This window comes from Vulpes vulpes, chromosome 16 (assembly GCF_048418805.1).
Source record: "Vulpes vulpes isolate BD-2025 chromosome 16, VulVul3, whole genome shotgun sequence".
NCBI lineage: Eukaryota > Metazoa > Chordata > Mammalia > Carnivora > Canidae > Vulpes > Vulpes vulpes.
Window position 1 is genome coordinate 73570556 of NC_132795.1, and position 22116 is coordinate 73592671.

At 58.5% G+C, this 22116-nt stretch overlaps 2 protein-coding genes across 11 annotated transcripts in view; both read left to right on the forward strand.

The window, feature by feature from the left end:
* Positions 1 to 7526, forward strand: part of FAM178B (family with sequence similarity 178 member B) — a 108397-nt gene extending 100871 nt beyond the window's left edge. For all 5 annotated transcript variants that reach the window (XM_072742644.1, XM_072742645.1, XM_025992521.2 and 2 more), the window contains 3 exons: positions 5162 to 5239; positions 5496 to 5648; positions 7173 to 7526. In XM_072742644.1, coding sequence (XP_072598745.1) covers positions 5162 to 5239; positions 5496 to 5648; positions 7173 to 7292 — 351 coding nt within the window. In that variant the 3' untranslated portion in view covers positions 7293 to 7526. The remainder of the gene's footprint in view (positions 1 to 5161; positions 5240 to 5495; positions 5649 to 7172) is intronic.
* A 3589-nt stretch (positions 7527 to 11115) lies between these two features.
* Positions 11116 to 22067, forward strand: SEMA4C (semaphorin 4C). 6 transcript variants are annotated; one of them, XM_025992523.2, is made up of 15 exons: positions 11116 to 11704; positions 14480 to 14628; positions 16081 to 16229; positions 16582 to 16644; positions 16813 to 16911; positions 17014 to 17110; positions 17226 to 17342; positions 17442 to 17593; positions 17677 to 17852; positions 18195 to 18339; positions 18443 to 18665; positions 18788 to 18900; positions 19856 to 20013; positions 20112 to 20182; positions 20309 to 22067. In XM_025992523.2, exons 2-15 carry the CDS (start codon positions 14520 to 14522, stop codon positions 21136 to 21138), a joined length of 2502 nt encoding a protein of 833 aa, XP_025848308.1. In that variant the 5' UTR covers positions 11116 to 11704; positions 14480 to 14519; the 3' UTR covers positions 21139 to 22067. The 6 variants fall into 6 exon arrangements, with proteins under 6 accessions (XP_025848308.1, XP_025848309.1, XP_072598742.1 ...); XM_025992524.2 differs by having other exon boundaries at positions 11166 to 11704; positions 14483 to 14628; XM_072742641.1 differs by lacking the exon at positions 11116 to 11704 and adding an exon at positions 12334 to 12459 and having other exon boundaries at positions 14483 to 14628.
* Positions 22068 to 22116: the final 49 nt, after the last annotated feature.

Genomic DNA, 22116 nt, shown 5'->3' on the forward strand with positions numbered 1-22116 from the left:
CAGTCACCCCCTAGGGCCCTTGAGCATGGAGAGGTGAAAGCAGAGGAGACTGCTCTGGGGTCTTGGCGTCCCAGGCAGGGAGCTGGCACCCATAGGCCTTCAGGGCCCGCTTCCTGAGCCAGAGCCCCTTGGCCCCAGCAGCCAGGCCTCGAGGGACATGTCCTTTGGTGAGTCTTGGTTTTCCCCAGCAGGTGTTCTGAGTCAGCCTTTATTCTGTCCCCCCCCCGCCCCCCCCCCCCCCACAGCTGCCCCAGAGCCTGACTGGACCTGCTCCCACGTGATGCCCACCCCACCTGGCAGCCTCCAGGGAAAGGGCTTGGTTTGGAGGCTTGCCTAGGGCCAGCCTGGATTCTTGGTCGTGACCTGAGTTGGGAGAAACCATGGTGCTCTCACCAGAAGGAGTGACTTCCTTGGAGATCTCTGCCTCCTCTTTTCTGCTCTTTTTTCATGTAAATAACCCGGGCCTAGGACTACTTCCTTGGTATTAGCTAGAGGGGAGTTTTCTAAAAGATGGGAGTTCCTGGGAAATGTTCACCCTTTTTCCCTTCTGTCCTATGACGGAGCCTTGGCCCGTGGTTCCTGGGGTCAGCACTAACTAGTCCGGGAAAAGGAGACACTGGCCTTCCCCTCCTCCTCTCTGCCTCAGAGGGTGACAAGTCCTATCTCTCATCCTTGTTGTCCTTCCCCAGGGGGAGGGCAGGGCTTTAAGGCTCTAGAGCCAGGAAGGAGGCATCCTGTACAGAACTTCTCAGAAAAGTTGGCCTGCCACACTCTGGGGAGAAACCCAGAAAATGAAAGCTGGCGGGGGTGGGGACAAACCAATGGTCTCATCTTGTCAGCATTGGGTTCAGGCACGTCCCGCTCCTTGCCCTCCGACTCTGCCTTTCCCCAGGTTGCTGACTGAGGTTTCCCAGGCTCCCTCCGAGTTCCGAGTTCCGTAGGGGCTTCCCAGCCTCTGTTTACACCCAGTCGGGGGAGGAGCTGGGCAGCTGGCGCCCGTGGGGGCCCACTTCTCAGACAAGATCCTGAAGGTCAGAGATGCATGGCAACCCCCCAACCCCAAGGAGTGTCTCGGCACTGCCCTCTCACTCTGAAGCCACAGTGACTTCTACCCCCTCCCGACACACATGGGACTTGGAAGCTTGGAAGGTGCCTCCTGCTGAGGAAAGGGCCTCCTTGGACTTCCAGCTGTGGAGAAAACGGGTGCCAGCAGGGGACTTGGACCTCTGGTGTACCAACTGCAGCATGGCCTCTGCCCAGCTTCCCTTCCCTGTCTTGAGAGGGAAGACACAGCCCCGTGTCTCCGTGGTGCCAGCCAGGACAGGACCGGGCTTGCTAAGTTCAGGAGCTGGCCACAGCGCAACTGGAACAGGAAACGCAGCTCCCACACCTGGCGGTTTACTTCGTGGCCCCCGGGAAGGGCCTGCTCTCCCCACTGCTACCTCCCTTGGAGGATGGAGGCTTGGGCACAGCCCCTCCTGGCCAGAGCCCCAGGTTATGCTGTCTGCCCCTCGGACCTTCACAGAACAGGGCAAGGGAGAGGAGTCTGGGGGTTCAAAGGAGCCTCGTGCACCCAGTGCCCCCCATCTGTCCAGTTGTCTGGGTGGGATCAGATGCTCTCTTACCTCTCCTCAATGCGCTGGGGCCATGGATCTAGGGGAAGGGAGAGGACCATGTGGGCTGGGCACGTCCCATATAGTATGAAACTTAATCACCCCCACCCCCTGCCCCAGAAGTGCTATTACAAAGACTGCTGTCTTTGTGGTGATTTCTCTGCACGAGTGGAACTGTATCCCGTTAAGTTGAATCAAAGTCTTCCTTTTTAAAGGGCCTCCCCAACCCCAGGGATCACTCTTGGGGGTGAGGAAAAATGCATTCTGCCCTCCTTGCAGGTAGTGGGCAAGATTTCCTTCCCCCTTTGGGAAATACAGCTTACAAAATGTGGTTCACAGAACTAACATTTCCTTCTTGATACTCCTGCCCTGTCCACCCCCCAAAAAACACACATTCAGAATAGTTTTCCTGGGATTTCCCCCCTGGATTCAGTGATGGGAATCAGCGTAGGAATGAAGTTGTGAAACCCGCACACGCTAGTCCTTCGTCCAGGCTGCTTTTTTTTCTCTCAGTAAATCCCCACTGCACAAATTTTCCTCCAGGGCATTGCTCAGATCCTGGGCTCACCCTCACCACGCCTCCCTTCTAGGAAGATAGATTCTGCTGGGCTGGGGGTGGGGGCCTGAGAGCCCCAGGGACAGAGACTGGCCTCGGTACCAGTCCCAGGGTGGCTCTGAGGTCCCTTTCAGGCCCAGGCTTTGTATACAGCACAGGGGCCTCTGACATGCAGAGATCTCTCTGGAGCCTTTCCCCACCTTCCTCTAACCCACCAATGGCTCTGCGGCCCCTGGGTATTTTCTTTGGCTTCTCCTGTGGCCTCTCACTAGCAGTTTGCTTGGTGCCCTCTCAAAGACAAGCCTGGGTCCTAAGAGCAAGAGCACTGCCTTTTTCAGGGTCATGTCTCTCTCCTTTGCCCCCACACCCACCCAAACCCAGTAGGCTCAGTCGGTTATAACTGGTATTCTCTGATTTAAAATTAACTGTAAAAAGCTTAAATTGTATTCGGATTATAGGAGTAAAGCACGCACATTGTAGAGAAATAACCTTAGAGAAAAGAAAAGATGAAGGATGTCCTAGAATCCTGTCAGACACAGCCACATTTGCACTCTGGTGGTATTCCATCCCAACTGATTCTAGTGCCTCCTTCTGGTGGGGGAAGGGGGGCAGTCTGTCCCCCACAACCCGGCCACCCTGTTCAAGAGCCTTGAATGACTTCCACTGCCCACTGTCCAAGCCCTCTGGTGCCAGCCCAGTCCTTCAGGGTATCCCCTCACCCCCAGCTGAGCCAGCTACCTGGTAGTCGGTCCTCCAAAGTGCCCTGCCTCGGTTTCTTGCATCAGCGGAGGATCTGTCTGGTGTTGTAATCTTGGCCCTGCCCCCATTCCCACAGGGCCATCTTCACCTCAGATCCTACTGTTCCTTTGAGGCCTGGTTAGGCTTAGTCAACTTCCTCCTTGAAGCCTTCTGAGCTGTATACCACTCCCTCCCCCACCAAAAAATCCTAGAAGGACCCTTTCTTTTTGGTCTATGGGGAAGCTGAGATGCAGTATTTGTTGACCAAATGACTGCCTTCCTGAAGTATCTCTTTCTAATGTCTAAGGATTTGTGGCTGTGTCTTAGTCAAGGGACAGTGTCTGGCACACAGGTCTGTGCCTGCTTTATGGGGGCGGTGGGGGTGGCATGAGCCTTTTGCCAGGACTGCAGAGTTAGAAGGAGTTCTGAATGCTGTGGACCTCCTTAAGGCAAAGCCAGGCTGGGGAAGGGGAGCCTGTGGGAAGCAGCAGCTTGCCAGCAGACCAGCTCACTGACAAGCCAGCCCAGCTGGGGGATTCAGGCATAGGCAGCTGCAGGACCTGGCAGGTGCAGCTGGCTCAGAGACTGGATCTTCCCCAACCTGGGGGCAGCACTGCTTGAAGGCACACCCGTGGTCCCCTGGGCTTTCCACACTGTCTTCTCCCTCCCTGCACTGTGCGGTGTTGCGGGACCCAGCCGGATTATGAGGTCAGGCCCCCTGTGGGCCTCAGCTGTTGTGAACAGGCTGGGTCCTGAGTAAGACAAGTGCTGCTGGGCGGAGGGCAGGTGGCTTCCCTTCTCAGGATTTTACACCATGGTATTTTGAGTTTGAGAAGACAGTACTCCATAATACCATGTCTGGTGTCCTCAAAAATGGTTCTGGCTTCTGCCCTAAGGAGGCTCCTGGGTCCATGCAAAGTGGCTGCTGCTGTTTCTGGATGATATGGGCAGGGGAAGTAGGGGCACAGGGGAGTCTTGGGCTGGTTTGGAGCCCCAGCCCTGCTATTACTGTGCTTAAGCCCTGCCTGCCTTCTCTGGAGCTTGCCTCTCCCATCCCAGCTCAGCCTCAGAGCTAGTTATCTGCAATGGGCACAGTGGTGGGGTTGTTTCCTGCCACCCTCTCTATCTCAGACCAAGGAGTCTGAAGGGGACCAGGCAGCAGGCATTTCTGAGTGGAGGAGGGGCATACCCGCAGACAGCACTTCAGAGTGCCGGGAGCTTGCTACCTTTCACATCAGAAGCCATGCCTGTCTTTGAGGACACTCCCCTCCCTGTGCCTCATTTTGTCTTGGTAGAGATAAATGTCCCATAAAAGAATGGGTACTGACAGAGTCCAAGGGCACCCTGGGATCAAACCATTCCTGAGCAGATAGGATTGGGTCCTGTTTGTACTCCTCAGAGTATCCAGGGGGCATGAACAAGGGTATGAGTTGGAGAGTAAGCCTGCAGATGCTTAACCAAAGTTGTCTCCTGTCTCCCCTCTTTTCACCATCCTTCTTGGCTCAACATGCTTTGACTGTGCACACAGGGCTACACCTCTGTCTGTGTAAGTGGTGTTCTGCCGACAGGCAAGCTGGGCACCCAGGGGCCAGGTACCCCCATAGAGAATAGTGGCATCTGGCATGGGTTCCTCAGGGAACAGAGCAAGACCACAGACACCATGCAGGGTCAGAGGGCCCTCTCCCCAGAATGCTTTCTCTGCTGGGCTCCTGGGATAGGGCTAAGTGACAGTATAGATTTCTGGATGGCAGAGGTTTCTTTTTCTGAATGAAGGAAGAATAGTCATCCGTCAGAGGGAAGGTTCTTTTTTTTTTTTTTTTTCAGCTTAGGGATTTATTATTTTTTATTTTTTATTTTTTTAAATAAATTAATTTTTATTCGTGTTCAATTTACCAACATACAGAATAACACCCAGTGCTCATCCCGTCACGTGTCCCCCTCAGTGCCTGTCACCCATTCCCCCCCACCCCCCGCCCTCTTCCCCTTCCACCACCCCTAGTTCGTTTCCCAGAGTTAGGAGTCTTTATGTTCTGTCTCCCTTCCTGATATTTCCCACACATTTCTTCTCCCTTCCCTTATATCAGAGGGAAGGTTCTGAATGAGGGGGTCCACAGCCCTCCATAAGGATACCTCCCTAGAAACTTGCTGGGAGCCCAGTGGTGGGCTGAGTCCCCATCCTTGGCCCCTGGGCCTGAGATCAAGGTGTCTGGAGGTGACAGAGTTAGGGGAGCCTGTCTCTCTGTGGTCTTTCCAGGTCTGCTACCTGTGCTACAGCCTGCTGACACTGGCTGGGGTGGTGGTCAGCTGCCAGGATATTACTCCAGACCAATGGGTGAGTATCCCTGGGGGCTGAGATGGGAGGCTGTGAAAGAAGTGCTGAGGGAGCAAGGTTCCCTCCTCTTCCCAGTGTCCCACAAGGCATTCCCAAGGGATACTGACCCAAGCTCCTCCCTTTCCTGCCCTACTTCTGACCAGGCATTCAAATCCATTCCTCTCTTTCTCTGATTTTGTTCTCCTTACTCCCCTGCTGTGGCTGGGCCTGGCCTATGCCACATACACCCTCCCTCATGCACACCCCATCCCTGCAGGGAGATCTGCAGCTGCTCTGCCTGCAGTTGGACCGCCATGTCAGCACCCATATCCGGGAGAGTCCCCAAGCCATGCACTGGACCAGACTCAAGGACCTGGCTGCCCAGACCTATATCCGCTGGCAGGAGCTGCTGGCCCACTGCCAGCCCCAGGTGGTGACCCCTCTGACCCCTAGACTAGGGAGGGGAGGGAAGTGGTCAGGCCAGCTAACCAGAGCCAGCAGCATGTCCACCCTCACTGCAACTACTGAGCTCCTGGCTGGCCATGGGTGGAGAGGGCAGCGTGGGTGGAGGGAGGGTAGTGGAGATGCCTCAGAGGACCTTTATCACTTTTACCAATAATCAAATGCCCAGGGCAGCCCAGGTGGCTCAGCGGTTTAGCACCGCCTTCAGCCCAGGGCGTGATCCCAGAGACCCGGGATCAAGTCCCACGTCAGACTTCCTGTATGGAGCCTGCTTCTCCCTCTGCCTGTGTCTCTGCCTCTCTCTCTCTCTCTCTCTCTCTCTCTGTGTGTGTGTCTCTCATGAATAAATAAATAAAATCTTAAAAAAAAAAATCAAATGCCCAGGGCAAGGGTGTAGTGAGGGGGAGATGAGAGGCCAGCTCCTGGGCAATTGCAAAGAAAAACCTCACCCTAGGGAATAGTAGCGGTGAGCAATGCCCCAAGAAGGGGCACCAGATGCACCAGTTGTCCACTTGTCCTGCAGGCCTGAGGCTGGCCTCCTACTCTGCTGGGAGGGACCCTCTCAGTCTGCCCTGGTCCCTCCAATTCCTGCAGCAACAACCTCCATGCCCCTGATTTTCTCGGGCTCTGTTAGGTAATAATACTCATAGCTTATACTGAACAATGACCCCTTTACTCCATGAGACAGGTATTGTTACAATCCCATTTCACAGCCAAGCTAACCAGTCACTGAGAGTTTGAATAGCTTGCCCCATCACGAAGGCAATGTGTAAGTGTCAGAACCAGGGCACACATCTGGCCTGACTCCGGAACCTACAGATTTAAGCACAGTCCAAGCCCTGCTCTGGCAGCCAAGCTTCTGGCTTCTATCCCTCTGACAAGCAGCACCCTCTGGCTTAGGGGGGCTCTTCCCTCCCCTAGCCCCCAGGCCTTGACGGAGACAGGCTGGGTCTGATGAGCATTTCTCCACTCATGCTCCTCAGGCTCCCAGTTTGTCAATCCTCTGACTTTTTTCTGCTTGTCCTTCCTTCTGTAACCTCTGACTTGGGGCTGACACATTGGCCACAGGCTGTGGCTTGGGTCTCAGATTTCGCAAGTCTCTGAGAAAACTGGAGAGCAGACCTCACCCTCAATCCCCAGGGAACTAGATCACACTAGTCTCTGGTGGGAAACAGTGTGTTTGTCATGAAGAGAAAGAAAAGTGACTTGTGGCCTGGCCAAGTCAGGGGGCAGGCCCCACCATCCTATCACACTGCCCTGGGCCTTCAAGCCACAAGGAGAGGGAAGCCAGGCAGAGCACGCATGCGCTGTGGTCAAGTGGCCTGTTGACCCGCCGTGCCCTCTCCTGCCCTGGGAGCCATAGGACTCTTGTAGCCCAGCACCTGGCATGAGGAGGCCTGCAATGGATGCTGATGCTGGAGAGTCCGGGAGCTTCAGGACAGTGGGCACCACCCGGGCCGGGGCCATCATACGGTTTTTCTCTTTGCCACAGGCCCAGTACTTCAACCCCTGGAAAGACAACAGTCTCCGGCTGTTGGCTCTGGCAGGAAGTGAACAGGGCTCAAGGAATAGGAGGAAGCAAAGAACAGAGGCCAGAGGAGGACCAGTGTGATGAAGCAAGAGCCTGCCTCCACGCTGCTCCTGACCCCGTCAGGACAATGAACATGATGCCTCCCTGCCTGGCCTACCCCTCAGCCCTCCTTCCCATCCCGGCTGCCTCCTCTGCCCCCAGGCCTTTATGTCCACACTCCAGTTTCCCAGGGCCCTCCTGGGCCTTCCCCACTCTCCTTCTTTCTCTGTCACTAATGTGAGCTTTCTTTGTGCACACTAAAGTCTTATTTCAGCATCGGTGGCTTATAAGATTTTCTCCAGTCCCTGTCCTAAGTGCCCAGTGTCCAGTTTCCTGACATCCCTGCTGGTGCTGTGCTGAGTTCCCACCTCAACAGTCATGTGACCCAGTCGTCTTAGGCTCCACCCCCTGCCCCAGACGGCTCTTTGTAAATCCTGAGGGAGGAGCAGTTATTCCTGTGGCCTGAGAGCTGTCAGAAACCGAGGGAGCAGGGATAGGGAATGTCTGCTTGGACCCAGTCCGGGGCTACCCGCCTCTCCCTCACCACTCACTGCCCCTTCTGGGAAAGATCCACAGAGTGAGCTGTAATTACACTTAATTCAGTTTATCATTGAGTTCTGAAATCAACTCCCCAGAATTAGAAGGGGGGGGGGGGTGTGTGCCAAAAGAGCATTCTGGATGCTGCCTTCCCTCAGGCTTACCCAAGATCAGTTTGGTGGGTTTTAATGACGTGCTGGATGTCTTTGGCCCATCCCCCTTGAGGACTGGGTGGGCCCTGTGCACCCTTGGGGAGATCCCTGGGTATCCCCAATCTCTGTCTACTCCAACCCACAGAGTCCATTTTAGTATCAGGCCCCTCCTGACTTGGGTTGAAAGAGGGGGTTGCATGGGGCCATAGAGGTGGAAGTAGCACAGGATGACCCCTGCACCAGTGTGGCCTGTGCCCACTCCTCAGCTCAACCAGACTGTCTGCTGATGGAGCTTCACCATGGCTGGTGCTTGCAACTTTCTCAGTTTATGTGCCCCTCTCCTTTGCTCCTTCATGCCACGGGGGTTAGGGTAAGGCAGGCTAACTAGGGAAGAAACTCCCCCAAAATAAAGGACCTTCAGAACAAGTGGCTCAATCAGCAGAGCTGAAGGGTAGGTAGCTCATCACTTTCTGGGCCTGTTTTATTTGTTTTGTTTTAAGTAGGCTTCACCTAGCGTGGAGCCCAACGCAGGGCTTGAACTCATGACCCTGAGATCAAGACCTGAGCGGAGATCCAGAGTTGGATGCTTAACGCCTGAGCCACTCAGGTGCCCCCGAGACCTGTACACAGCTGCCTCCCTTGCCCAGAAAGCTAGGAGCTGGGGGCATCTATAATTCAGAGGGCACGAGCTCACAGCAGCGTGCTAGGTGCCATACAGGTCATCTCCCTGCCATGCTCCCTTTGCCAGGTGAGAGATGGAAGAAGTCCTTGGCCAGGGTGACTCGGATGCCCAGGTGACTCGAACGAGAGTTCTAGTTTCTGTTCCTGGCCACATCACAGGGCTCCCTGGCCGGGGCGCCACTGAGGCCCCCAGCGGCATCAGGTAGGCCTGAGATCCTCTGATAAAAGAGCAAAGGCTCCATTAAGCCAGCCTCCTTCACGTCCCTCAGGGCTGCCCCTACTTCTGACATTGCACATCCTGACAGTTAATCCTCAGCTCTTCAGTTTGCTCTGGAAACCTGGAAATCACCTTTGAAATTTCCCCTCTTTGTTCTCAAGGGCAGAGAGGGAGTAGGGAAGCCTAAGAGGCTGAACTGGGGAGTTTCCAGTTCTTTAAGTTGTCCCTACATAGCTCTGAGAAAGAGATGGCACAGGGACGTCTGCGGCCCTTCTCTCCAGTCCTGGTCCTTGTGCACTGACCCCACCTCCCCCGTTCCCCAAACACACTCATCCCCAAGAGGGAAATAGATACCAAGGAGAAAGGAGGTGTTGGTGAATACTCAGTCCCTCCAGAGACTTTGCTGTAACCTGAGCAGAGGGGTGTGCTTTGAGGTCACCCAAGGGCGTCCCATATCTCCTGGGACATGTAATGGGCCCTCTCTGGAACTGGCTGGGAGCTGACCAGATCTTCTCAAACTGGTCTGGGACCAGAGACTCAGGCTCCTCTAGGCCAAGATTTCCACAATGGTGCTGGCAGCTTCACCACTTGCCCTTTCCAGATCCCTGAGCCCCTGGGAAAAGACTGAGGGATATCCTGATTGAAGCCACTGGAAAGTCAGCATCCGGGGCTGTGATGACGGATGTTTTCCTGCTTCCTTTTGGTGATGGTGGCAGGGAGGGGCTGGGAAGGGAAAGGCTTCCCAGGTGGACAGCTTTGATAACTCTCCTGTAGGAGGAAGTAGAGAGAGGAAGTCCTTTTCCTACATCCCCACTCACCTCGGTCCCCAGGCCCTCAGAAAGATCCCTGCAGGGTGGCTGACCCGGGCTTTCTCATTTCCCCCTCTGTGGGTTGACAGCAGCTCCTGGATCCTTTGTAAGTCAGCCAGGCAGTGCTGACTGGAGAAACTCAGTGTGAATCCTGGGCTCCACCTGGTCTGAGAGCTGCCTCTCAGACTCAAGAGCTAGGGGTAAGGAGCTCAAAGGAGGGACACCATGGCACATAGGTGGGGGAAGGGGCGGGGGCTTGCTTTTCAGATAAGACTCCTGGGCCCATCTATAGGGACTGGCCTCAGCTGAGCTGCCAGTGGATCTTTAGAGAACCTTAGAAGGCATTTAGCATATCTAGGTCTTTCCTTAACTTGGCTGCAAGCAGGTGAGCAGGAGGGTCTGTCAGGGTCTAAGGCCTGAGGCATAGGTATTTTAAATAGAATATGCCAGACAGGCCGTAGGGAGTACACGACAGGTACAGGAGACTTCTTTTGTTCCCCTTTCTTAATCTAAAACCCAGGAATCCTCTTTTTTGACCAGTTGTGCTTTTATTAAAAAGTATGAATCATGAGCAAGTAGTCATGCAGGAAACTTTATCCTCTGTCCACCCACCCATGGAAAAGGCCAGCGCTGGAAATGAACAGAACCAGGCAGGAAATGAGTGCAGGTAGAACAGGGGGTTGGGGGGGAGCTGCAGCCTTATCTTGGAGGAGCACTGGGGAGGGAAGGGCAGTGATGGAGAAGCCCGCCATAACGTCCAGAAGACTGTACCTGCCAGTGAAACCAAACCACCTTTCAAACTTTCCACTGGGGCCATCTTGCAGATGGAGCCAGGAGCTCAAGTCTCTGCCTGGTGGGGGTGGGAGCAGAGGTGAGAAAAGCCGCAGGAGACATGCTGTTTGGAGCTTAAAAGCTGTCCAGATGCGCTCTGACTTAGTGGAAGGATAGAACTGGGAGTCCCAAGACCTGATTTAACATTCTGATCTTGCTAATTATCTATGTGACTTTGAGCAGGTTGCTAAACCCTCCAGAGACTCATTTTATCTCTAACATCAGAGAAACAATAGCTGCCTGTTGAAGAGTGGTCATGAGGATGATGTGAGGAAATGTGTGTTGCAAGTCTAAAGCCCAGAACAAATGTGAAGGATATTTGCCTATCAGTCTACCTCCACTTAATCACAGCGTCTAACCTGGAAGAGGAGTCAAACACATCTCCCTCCGGGCCAGCTGAAGCACAGAACCTTCCCTGCCCATCCCATGCTGTTAACTTGGCTTGCCCTCTATCTCCAGCATCTCCAAGACCACAGCTTTTTTTTTTTCCCCCCTGGTGGAAAGGAGCTGGGAAATGTGGCTTTGGCCAGTGGGGGAGAAGGGGCCTTTATGCGTACCAGCAAAGACCCGATTGTTACTGAATCCAAACTGGGCTGCTTTTCCCAATTATCTCCACTACTCTTCTGGTCTCCATTTTCAGATGCCAAGTTTTAACTCAGAACAAAAGCTCCTGTCGGGACTGATTTATAATCCAGATCTGCTGACGGGGCTCTACACTGTTCCTCCCCTCTAGGACTGCTCTCGCTTAAAGTTACCACCAAAGCCCCGAGGCTCCAGTCTCTCTACCTCTGTCATTTGCCCCTAGCCAAGAGGAGGCATCTGTGACTGGGTGCCAGTGGGGCGGCTTCCCTGGGGTTTGTCCACCTGCCCAGCTCCGAGGACCAGCTGGCAAGGTCCACTCCAGCACGCCCAGGGAAGGAGGCCAGAGCCACAAGTGACTTCTAGGAGCTGCTGTGGGCGGGGGCAGGCGCTTCTAGAGGTGGGAGTTCTCCAGCTCGGCTTCCCCTCAGCCGCCTTCATCTGAACAGGAGAGCTCAAGCTCCTGTCACTTGTTGTTCAGCCTTCCGGTGGCATCAGGAGTCATTTCTTGGGGGCAGGCTCTGTGCAGCAGGAGTCTCCCGGAGGATCGCCTTCACCGGGAGCTGGGCAAGCGCGCCGCTGTCCCTCGGCGTGGAGCATGAAAACCGAGGGGCAGACTCCCCGGAGATAAGTGGGTCTCCCTGGCTGGTAAGACCCGTTCGTTCCAGCGTGACTGCGGGGGGCCGGGGGGCCCTGGGGTCAAAAGAGAAACCACTCCGGTCCGCCCAACGAAGAGCCTCGGCTTCCCCGCTGCCCTCCCTGGGATACTCGCCCCGAGGTGGCTTGTCCGCGTTGGTTCCTGGGGCTGCAGCGTGGGGTGCTCCTCCGCCCCATGCCCGGGCCCTGCCGCCCAGCCCGCGCGGTTGGCCTTGCGGGGGGCGGGTGGACACCTCGTTAAGACCGGGTGAGTCCGAAGCCCCAAGGCAGTGCCCGGAGCCCCTCCCCCGCCCCCGCCCCGCCGCCCCGCGCCGTGGCGCAGACGGCGACTCCGAGGCGCGGGGCGGCGGGGCGCGGGGAGGGGCGGGGGTCGGAGCGCGCGGGACGGGAGCCGGGGGCCCCCGGGTCGCGGCGGGTCGCGGCGGGTCGCAGCCCCCCGCGGCGCTGGCCTTGGCGTCCCGCCCCCGGCCTCCGCTGACGCCCCCCGCGCCTGACGTCAGGGGGGAGGGGGCGGGAGCGGCGGCAGCGCCGGAGAAAGAGCCGGCGCCCGGCGCGGTGGCGCGGCGGCGCGGGAGCCCGAGCCCGGGGGCGCCGAGCCGAGCCGGGACCGAGGGGCGGAGGCGGAGGGGACCGCGAAGGAGGGCGGGCGGGCGCGCGCAGGCGGGCGGCGGCGCGCGGGTAGGGGCGGGCCGTGATCCGAGCCGAGCGCGAGGGCGGCGCCCGGGGATTCAAGCCGCGCAGAAGAGGTGAGTGAGGCCAGGCTGGCGCGGGCGGGAGCACCGGGGCTCCGGGGCCGCCGCTTTGTCCCCGACTCGGCGGGGGACAGGGTCCGGGGCGCAGGCACGGGCGGCGGCGGGGACGGCAGTCGGCCCGGGATCCCTCCTGCGCCCCCGCGAGCTGCCTGGCGGGGCTCGGGAGCCGGGCAGGCAGCGCCCGCAGCCATAGCGCCCGGAGGCGCGGACTGGCCGGGGACGGCGGGGCGCAGGGGAGACGGCGACCCGTGCTGTCGGGTCGGCGGCCGGGATCCTCTCCGGGCCCCCGAGCTGCCCCCGGCCCCCCCACCCCCGACGGAAAGTTTGGGGCGGGCTTGGACCGGGGCCGATGTTGTGGGATCGGGTTTCCCTGCCGCGGCCCCCCGCCCTCCGGGGAGGCGGGCTGTCCTGGAAAGCCAAGCTCCCGACCCACGCCTGGCCGCCCGGGCCCCGGAGGGAGCGCGAGCGGGAGCGGGAGCGGGAGCGCTGCAGCCGCTCCGGGTGGCGAGGGTGGGGGGCGCCGCGCCCGGGCCCCGCGCTCCTGCAGCCCCCTCCCCGCCCGCGGCCCCTGCTTCCCCGCCCTGGGAGGAGCTGGGGGTGGGGGCGCCGCCGGCGGGTCGCGTCTCGGAGCGCGCCGCGGGGTCCGGCCCCGGCTAGGGTAAGGGGCGAGGGAGGCCTGGGGGTGTGTTGGGGGTCGGAGGAGGGAGGGGTGAACGATCCCCCAGCCCCCCGCCCTTCCAGAGCCGGGGCACTGGGCCGACAGGGGGCGTCCGCAGGCCGGGCTCGCCACGCTCCCAGCGCCGCCGCTTTGTTTGCATTCAAATCCCGGGAGCTGGGGGAGGGGAGGACCTGGGGGTGGGGGGTGGCCGAGGACCAGGTCTTGGCGGGGACCCTTTGTTTTGGGGTGAGCAGGTCCCCAGCTTCTGTGCCTCTGTACCCGGCACTGGAAGGCCGGGGCAGTGGAAATTAATCCGGATGGTTGGCCCAGGCCGGGGTCCCGGGGCGCAGTGCCTGAGTTGGGAAGATTGGGCAGCCCCGCGGGCAGCGCAGCAGGCGGCCCTGCCCTGGGCGTCCCCCGCGGCCCGAGAGGAGCCCTCCTCGCGCCCCGCACGCGCCTCGACTCCCCCCGCCCCCGCCCCCGCCCCCCCCCCCCCCGAGAGCGTCGCGGGAGATCCCTGATTAGACCGGAGCCGGCTCTGTCGTCCCGCGCCCCAAAGCCGGAGGGCTACTGTCTCCTAGGAGGCTGTGCGAGGAACAGGATGAGGCCCTGGTCATTTCCACGCCCATCCCACCCACTTCCTGCCTCCCTTCTTGGGCAACAAAGGGGCCTCGGGAAGCTGGGCCCCTTCGGCTCCGGCCCCGCTTCAGCCCTGCTGATGTGGAAGCCGGGTTTGGGGCTCTGCCGGGCTATTGTCTGCGCTGGGGGAGGGGAGAGGCCGGGGCCCGCACCCCGCACGCCTGATGCATCAAGGCCGCTCCCTGGGGGCGGTGGGGACCTTCTGCAACCACCCACCCACCCACCCACCCTATGCCCCTTCACCCTGCCAAGGGGTTTTCGTGACAGAAGTAGATCTTGGGGCCGGCTGGAGCCCCATTGGGGGCAGGTCCTGCTTCCAGAGGTTATTTTAAGAAATCCTCAAATCTGTCAGGCCTGAGTGGGGGAAGGGGTCCCTTTTTAATTTTCTTAAACAACTTCCTGTTGAGAGGGAGTGGGAGAGGGCCTGGAGGCCAGAGGTTTCTTGGAGTGCCCACCCCTCCAGCTGACTCAGCTCCTCCCCTCCCCTCTGGGGGTCCCCACCTCCTTTGAAGGCTGTGGGGGCTGAGGCCAGGTGTGGGAGGGGACCTAGGCTCTGCTCCAAGGACTGGCAAGTGGGGAATCTAGAAGGCTCCTGGGGAGACCTGATCAGGTCTTCTGTACTGTCAGCACGCCTCCCGCCTCCCGGCATGGGCTTGTGTGGGCCCCCTTCCGGTCTGTTTTCTCTGGCTGTGATTCTGACCCTTTCTTTTCCCCCAGCAGGGCGGCTGGCCTGGAGCTTAGAGCCGAGGCTTTTGCCATGGCCCCACACTGGGCTGTCTGGCTGCTGGCAGTGGGGCTGTGGGGCCTGGGCATTGGGGCTGAGATGTGGTGGAACCTGGTGCCCCGGAAGACCGTATCTTCTGGGGGTGAGTGCCTAAAGTCTTCAGGAGGAAGACCAATGTGGGGAGGGGAGGTCAGGAGGGACTGGTGGGGTGAGAGGAGCAATGGCCCCTAGATTGTGCCAGCTTTATTCCGCTGTGGGCTCGAAGCCCACCAATGTCTATGACACAGCTTTCTAAGAAATGAGAGAGAGTGGCCCCAGGGACCCAAAACTAGTAGTCCTGGGATATCCTTTCTTCAGAGGCTTAGGACAGGACCTGGCTGCCCCTGTTCTGCAAGGAAGAGAGACCATTCTGTATCACTCTCCCTATGTCTTACTTCTGGACTGGCACTTGCATGAGCCCACAGAGAAAACTGACCCCAGATAGTATAAGGCAGAGAGTGTCATCACCCCTTCTCCCCAAAATCTTTCTGGCTTTCTGGCCCCTTATCAGCCCTAATAGACCCCTTCTGCTGCCCTGACACTTGTGCCCTCTGGTGGCCCTGGATGTGTTTATGCACGTGTTCTTACGGGGGGCGGAGCAGCAGCCCTGACAGCCCTTTGCGGGAGCACACCTGTACTAAGAGGTGATGTCAGGTGTTTGTATCATCTGTGTTCTCTGGGGACCTGGGATGAGCTCACCTCCCACAGGCTCCACACGGGGGCTAATGAAGCCCTCCCTTGCCAGCCTGTGTCTGGCTCCAAAGACTAAGGCTGGTTTAGGGGGACCCAGAGGACAGGTCGGTAGCTATTTTGGGTGCTGACGTAGGAATCCTGAGACTATATCAGTGTTGTCGTACTGTTCATGGTTGAACAGCAACAAGGCTTCCCGGCCCTGAGGCTTCAGTGTCTTCTTTGGTCCCTAGCCTCTGGCTTCCTCTGACCACCCTGGCCTGGCCTCCCAGGCCCAACTCACTCTCCTGCCATCCCTGCCTGCCCCAGGCTTGTATCTCTGGCAGCCTGGATTTGAGGCCCGCTGGAGTGAAGAGTTTCCTAAGGCAACTTCTGTACATACTGCTTTGCTGGATCAGGAGCTGGGGCCCGGCTGGACCTTGATGTGGCACCGGGCAGCAAAGAAGGAAGCAGTAGCAGAGGAAGCTGGGAGGGGGAAGAGCCCAGCTCTGCAGCCAGAGGTGCCGTTGACCCTGAGAGTGAGGGCCATCAGTCTGATGGCTTCCTCTGGCCGGAAGCTGTGGCTGAGATATCCTTCCTTCCTCTTCATCAGCCAAGATTTGCCACCTCCCAGGCTAGGAAAGGCCAGGGAGGCTTGGGTGGAGCTAGCAGAGCCAAAAGGTTGTTAGAGAAGGCCCATTATCGCCGGTCAGGGTGCTTAGCTGGCATCTGCTCGTGGGGTGCTGGCTGTAATGTAGTCAATACGAGTGATTAGGCCCAGGAGACTGTTATGGAGAGGAAGGCTGATGGGGGGGGGGTGCCTAGATAGAGCCCCAGGAAGGCCTGCCCATTCACCGCCCTACTGACTCCCATCTTGTCCTTGCAGAGTTGGCCACAGTAGTACGGCGGTTCTCCCAATCTGGCACCCAGGACTTCCTGACGTTGACCCTAACTGAGCAGACAGGGCTTCTCTACGTGGGGGCCCGGGAAGCCCTGTTTGTCTTCAGCGTGGAGGCTCTGGAGCTGCAAGGAGCGGTGAGAGGTGGGGGAGCGGGAGGCACATAGGAGTGGTGAGAGTGGCAGGACTCAGAGAGGCTTTGCTGGATCAAGCTGTCCCCTCAACCCTGTTCTCCCCTGTGGAAGTTTTGCTCAGTCTCTAGGCCCACCCTCCTAGCAGAGTGGGCATGCTTTTCCCTCATCTGCAGCTTTGGGGCAGTCTAGGGTTTCTGTCCTCTGTTAAAATAAACTCCCAGAGAATGGGGTCTGTATATCCTTATTTGTGGTATCCCTGTGTGGCTGCCACAGGCCATGCTTGTGGCACATACTCAGGGCACATGCTTACTGTGTACTCGAGATGTTGACATGCCTCCCTTTGCCCCCTTCCCAGATCTCCTGGGAGGCACCAGCTGAGAAGAAGGCCGAGTGCATCCAGAAAGGGAAGAGTAACCAGGTGGGTGCTCAGACTAGGCCAGGAGAGCCAGAGCCTCAGTACTTCCACTGGCCAGGCCTCATGGCACATGCTGTCTCCCCCCTACCCTGACCCTCTCCCATTGTCCCAGACCCATTCTTGGTCCTTGTGTCCCATGTCCCACTCTAAATGAATGCCTCTCTCTCCCAGACGGAGTGTTTCAACTTCATCCGCTTCCTGCAGCCCTACAACACTTCCCACCTGTATGTCTGCGGCACTTACGCCTTCCAGCCCAAGTGCACCTACATCGTGAGTGCTTTCTTCTCCCCTCCATCCCCCTCCTTACCTTTCTCTGGACCCCCCAGCATTCTGTATCTTATCCTTATTGTCTCTTCTCTTCCCTGCCCCTAGGACATGCTCACCTTCACTTTGGAGCGTGGAGAGTTTGAGGATGGGAAGGGAAAATGTCCCTATGACCCAGCTAAGGGCCACACTGGCCTCCTTGTGGGTGAGTGGCTGTCCCCACTGCAGACTGGGGCATTCCCCAAAACTCGTTTGGGTCTGCGTGGCTTGAATGTGTCTTCATGTCTCTTCTGGCCTGCCTGACCCTCTGTCTCCCATAGACGGTGAGCTGTATTCGGCCACGCTCAACAACTTCCTAGGTACAGAGCCCGTTATCCTGCGTAACATGGGGCCTCACCACTCCATGAAGACGGAATACCTGGCCTTCTGGCTCAACGGTGAGCCCCAAGGAGCTGGCTTGGAGAGAGGGAGAGCCATGGGTGGGGGCCCTGCAAGGGCCCCAGGACTGCTCGCTAACCCTCCTCCCCTTCCTGTAGAACCGCATTTTGTTGGCTCTGCCTACATACCGGAGAGTGTGGGCAGCTTCACGGGGGACGATGACAAGGTCTACTTCTTCTTCAGCGAGCGAGCGGTGGAGTATGACTGCTACGCCGAACAGGTGGTGGCTCGGGTAGCCCGGGTCTGCAAGGTACGGAGTCCTGCAGTGGTGAGCCCTGGGAGCCCTGCTGGCTTGGCAGGACTGACCAACAGTGCCCCCTTGCCATCTGCCAGGGAGACATGGGGGGTGCACGGACCCTGCAGAGGAAGTGGACCACGTTCCTGAAGGCGAGGCTGGTGTGCTCTGCCCCCGACTGGCAGCTCTATTTCAACCAACTGCAGGCACTGCACACGCTGCAGGAGGCCTCTTGGCACAATACCACCTTCTTCGGGGTTTTTCGGGCCCGGTGGTGAGTTGGCCAGGAATCCTTGGGGGTTGGGGAGGAGGAGGTTTTCGGGTCAGGGATGGTTGATCGGTGCAGGCCTCTGGGTAAAGCCCAAGTAGTCAGTTGACTGGAAGCCAGGGAGGATGTTGGGCATCTGCCTCTTTGTAGAGCACCCTCCTGCCACGGCAGGTAGGGGGAAAGCTGCGCAGCGCCCCCTCCACCCCCCAAGTGGTATGTTAGAGCAGACCTTCCATTGCACACGCCCATGACTGCTTTATGTGGGCCCTGCCTTCCCCGTACATGCCATGGACTGGGGTAAAGGAGGCACCATGTGTGACACTAGGGCTCCCTCCTTTGCTGTGACAGGGGCGATGTGGACATGTCAGCAGTCTGTGAGTACCAGCTGGAAGAGATCCAGAGGGTATTCGAGGGTCCCTACAAGGAGTACCGTGAGCAAGCCCAGAAGTGGGGCCGCTATACTGACCCTGTACCCAGCCCGCGGCCAGGCTCGGTGAGTCCTCCAGAGCAGGGATGGGCTCTGGCCTCAGCTGCAGTACCCACCCGCACATGCTGACCACTGTCCTCCCTTCACCCCCCTCCCCGCCCTACCCCAGTGCATCAACAACTGGCACCGGCGCCATGGCTACACCAGCTCTCTGGAGCTGCCTGATAACACCCTCAACTTCATCAAGAAGCACCCACTGATGGAGGAGCAGGTAGGGCCTCGCTGGAACCGGCCTTTGCTTGTGAAGAAGGACACCAACTTCACTCACCTGGTGGCTGACCGGGTTACGGGGCTTGATGGAGCCACCTATACGGTGCTGTTCATTGGCACAGGTAGGCACTTGGGGATGCGGGCACAGCTGCTTGAAGCTGGGTGTCTGGGGTAGGGAGATCTGGAGCGGCCCCCGGGGCCCTGTGCCCTCTCATTTACACCTGTCTTCCCCCAACCCCCACAGGAGGCGGCTGGCTACTCAAGGCTGTGAGCCTGGGGTCCTGGGTGCACCTGATTGAGGAGATGCAGGTGTTTGACCAGGAGCCTGTGGAAAGCTTGGTTCTATCCCGGAGCAAGGTAGTAATCAGCACCCCACTCTGTCCCTCCGCCTTCCCTTGTCTTTTGCTTGGCCAGTGCCGGGGTGGGGAGGGGCACTGGAACACACCTCGCTTAGCTTGGGGCGGGTTCCAGGAAACAAGAGTGCTAACGGAATCTGTGCTCCGTGGGCGTTATATATAGCCAGGTCCCCACGGGGCTATGTTCCCAGAATTGGGCCTTGGCAGCTGCTCCCCATGCTTCCTTCAGACCCCTTGAGGTTGTGCTGTGTCTCTGCTATGTACAGCCTCTTCTCTGGTGGGGCCACTGCTGAGCGGGCCTCTGGGGCTGTTTGTTCAGGACGCCCTATGACACTGGCCCCCGTTGCTGCCCGGTCCCAGCCCTCCAGTCCCTTGACTGTTCGTCTGAAGCACTGCTTCTGCTTGCATCCTACCATTCCTTCTGGCCTGCTTTGTGACTCCCCTGAACTCTCATGTGTTCTGCCTTGACCAACTATTGTGGCTCAGATTGTTCTCCAGAACATGGAATAGTGGCAGAAAGGTCTGTGGTTGAAGAAACAAATGGATTGGCAGTCACCATTCAAACAGAGGAAAACACCTTATACTATGCTCGTGCTATTGTGAGGGCGAATGGGCCTAGCGGAAAACACACTTCCTGCCCTATTTATACTGTACTGGAGTGTGTGTGTGTGTGTGTGTGTGTGTGTGTGTGTGTGTGTGTGTGATTATATTCCTCAGCCTCACAGTTCCACTGTTCTTGTCTAAGAAGGTCACATCTCTAAGGTGCTTAGGATTGTGTCTGGCTTCTAGTAAGCCCTCTGTGTGTTCTTCGGTCCTTCGATTTCCCCCCTCAGACTTGAACACGGCCCTCTTCCTCCGTGGGCACCTTTGCCCTTGCACTCCCATGCAGCAGTCTGAGCTGGCCCTGGGCCGTGTCCCAGCCTGGCTGACCCCACTGTGTCCCGCTTCCCTTGCAGAAGCTGCTCTTTGCAGGCTCCCGCTCTCAGCTGGTTCAGCTGCCCCTGGCTGACTGCGTGAAGTACCGCTCCTGTGCTGACTGTGTCCTCGCTCGGGACCCCTACTGTGCCTGGAGTGTCAACGCCAGCCGCTGTATAGCCGTGGGTGGCCACTCTGGGTGAGTGGGTGACTAGCGCCTAGTCACATGCTGGGACTAGGGGTGAGGGGCAGGGTGGTGGGAGCCACGATGCCCATGGACCCTGCTTCCCCAAACAGGTCCTTGCTGATCCAGCATGTGGCAGTCTCAGACACCTCAGGCATTTGTAATCTCCGTGGCAATAAAAAAGGTGAGCTGCCTTTTTTCTCCCTCTTTGGGTAGGATGGGCCCTGGGCATGAGCTAGAACGTCTGCTGCTCCCTGTGGCCCTGGGTTTCCTGTGCTAACTCTGCTCTCTTCCCTCTCTACTGCTGCAGTCAGGCTCACACCCAAAAACATCACCGTGGTGGCAGGCACAGACCTGGTGCTGCCCTGCCGCCTCTCCTCCAACTTGGCTCATGCCCGCTGGACCTTTGGGGGCCGAGACCTGCCTGTGGAACAGCCCGGCTCCTTCCTCTATGACGCCCGCCTGCAGGCCCTGGTCGTGATGGCTGCCCAGCCCCGCCATGCCGGGGCCTATCACTGCTTTTCGGAGGAGCAGGGGGCGAGGCTGGCCGCTGAAGGCTACCTGGTGGCTGTGGTGGCAGGCCCGTCGGTGACCCTGGAGGCTCGAGCGCCCTTGGAAAACCTGGGGCTGGTGTGGCTGGCCGTGGTGGCCCTGGGAGCTGTGTGCCTGGTCCTGCTGCTGCTTGTTTTGTCACTGCGCCGGCGGCTGCGGGAGGAGCTGGAGAAAGGCGCCAAGGCGGCAGAGAGGACCCTGGTGTACCCCCTGGAGCTGCCCAAGGAGCCCACCAGTCCCCCCTTCAGGCCCGGCCCGGAGACCGATGAGAAACTCTGGGACCCCGTGGGCTACTACTACTCGGACGGCTCCCTCAAGATCGTGCCCGGACACGCACGCTGCCAGCCCGGGGGCGCGCCCCCCTCTCCGCCTCCGGGCATCCCCGGCCAGCCCCTGCCTTCGCCCACCCGGCTTCACCTGGGGGGGGGGCGGAACTCAAACGCCAACGGCTACGTGCGCTTACAACTGGGCGGGGAGGACCGCGGGGGGCTCGGGCACCCTCTGCCGGAGCTGGCCGACGAACTGAGGCGCAAGCTGCAGCAGCGCCAGCCGCTGCCAGACTCCAATCCTGAGGAGTCCTCAGTATGAGGGGCCCCCACCTCCTCGCAGGGGCAGCGCGGGAGGCGCGGCCTCTCCTTTTGCACAGGCACCAGCTACCTCAGGGACATGGCGCGGGCACCGGGCTCGGCCTGGGACGGACCCTGCCCAGCACCTGCCCGGCCATGGGGACCTGCTCTGCTCAGCACGGGCACTGCCACTTGGTGTGGCTCACCAGGGCACCGGCCTCACAGGAGGCATCTTCCTCCTCTCTGTGAGGGGCTGTGAATCACGGACACACGGGACCCCAGCAGCCAAAACTTTTCAAGGCAGAAGTTGGAGATGTGGGTGTGTGCACACGTGGGTGTGACTTAGTCTTCCTTTTTCTGTGCGTGTGCCTGTGTGTGTGTGTGTGTGTGTGTGTGTGTGCGTGTGTGTATGTGATAGTCTTCCTTTTTCTGTCAAGTCTTCCCTTGGCCTGGGGTCCTCCTGGTGAGTCATTGGAGCTATGAAGGGGAAGGGGTTGTATCACTTTGCCTCTCCTACCCCCACCTGTCCCCAGTGTGGGTCAGCGATGTACATATGGGGGTGGGCTGGGCAGGGTGCTGTACCCCTTTGGGGGAGTCCAGGGCTCTGGAGTGGGCCTGGTCCTGCTCCTAGGGCTGTGAATGTTTTCAGGGTTGGGGGGAGGGAGATGGATTCTCCTGTGTGTTTGGGGCAAGGGTGGGAGGGGCCTCCCACTTGGCCCTGGGGGTTCAGTGGTATTTTATACTTGTCCTCCCTTACAGGGCTGGGAAAGGTTGTGTGGGGGGGAGGGGGAGAGGGGAAGAAAGAGGGTGGGCATGCTGTGGATATTGCATAGCCTCTCCCAGCCCTAGGAGGAGGGCTCCTAACAGTGTAACTTATTGTGTTCTCGCGTATTTATTTGTTGTAAATATTTGAGTATTTTTATATTGACGAATAAAATCAAGAAAATAATACTGCTATGGGATATGTTACTGCTATAGGGATAAGACATTCGGTTAAAAC

Bases quoted from the DNA above. Each gene is read 5' to 3' on its own strand.
- SEMA4C (XM_025992523.2), top strand. From the start codon at position 14,520: ATGGCCCCACACTGGGCTGTCTGGCTGCTGGCAGTGGGGCTGTGGGGC. The intron at 14,629-16,080 runs GTGAGTGCCTAA...TTGTCCTTGCAG, and splicing joins GAAGACCGTATCTTCTGGGG to AGTTGGCCACAGTAGTACGG. The intron at 16,230-16,581 runs GTGAGAGGTGGG...CCCCCTTCCCAG, and splicing joins CTCTGGAGCTGCAAGGAGCG to ATCTCCTGGGAGGCACCAGC.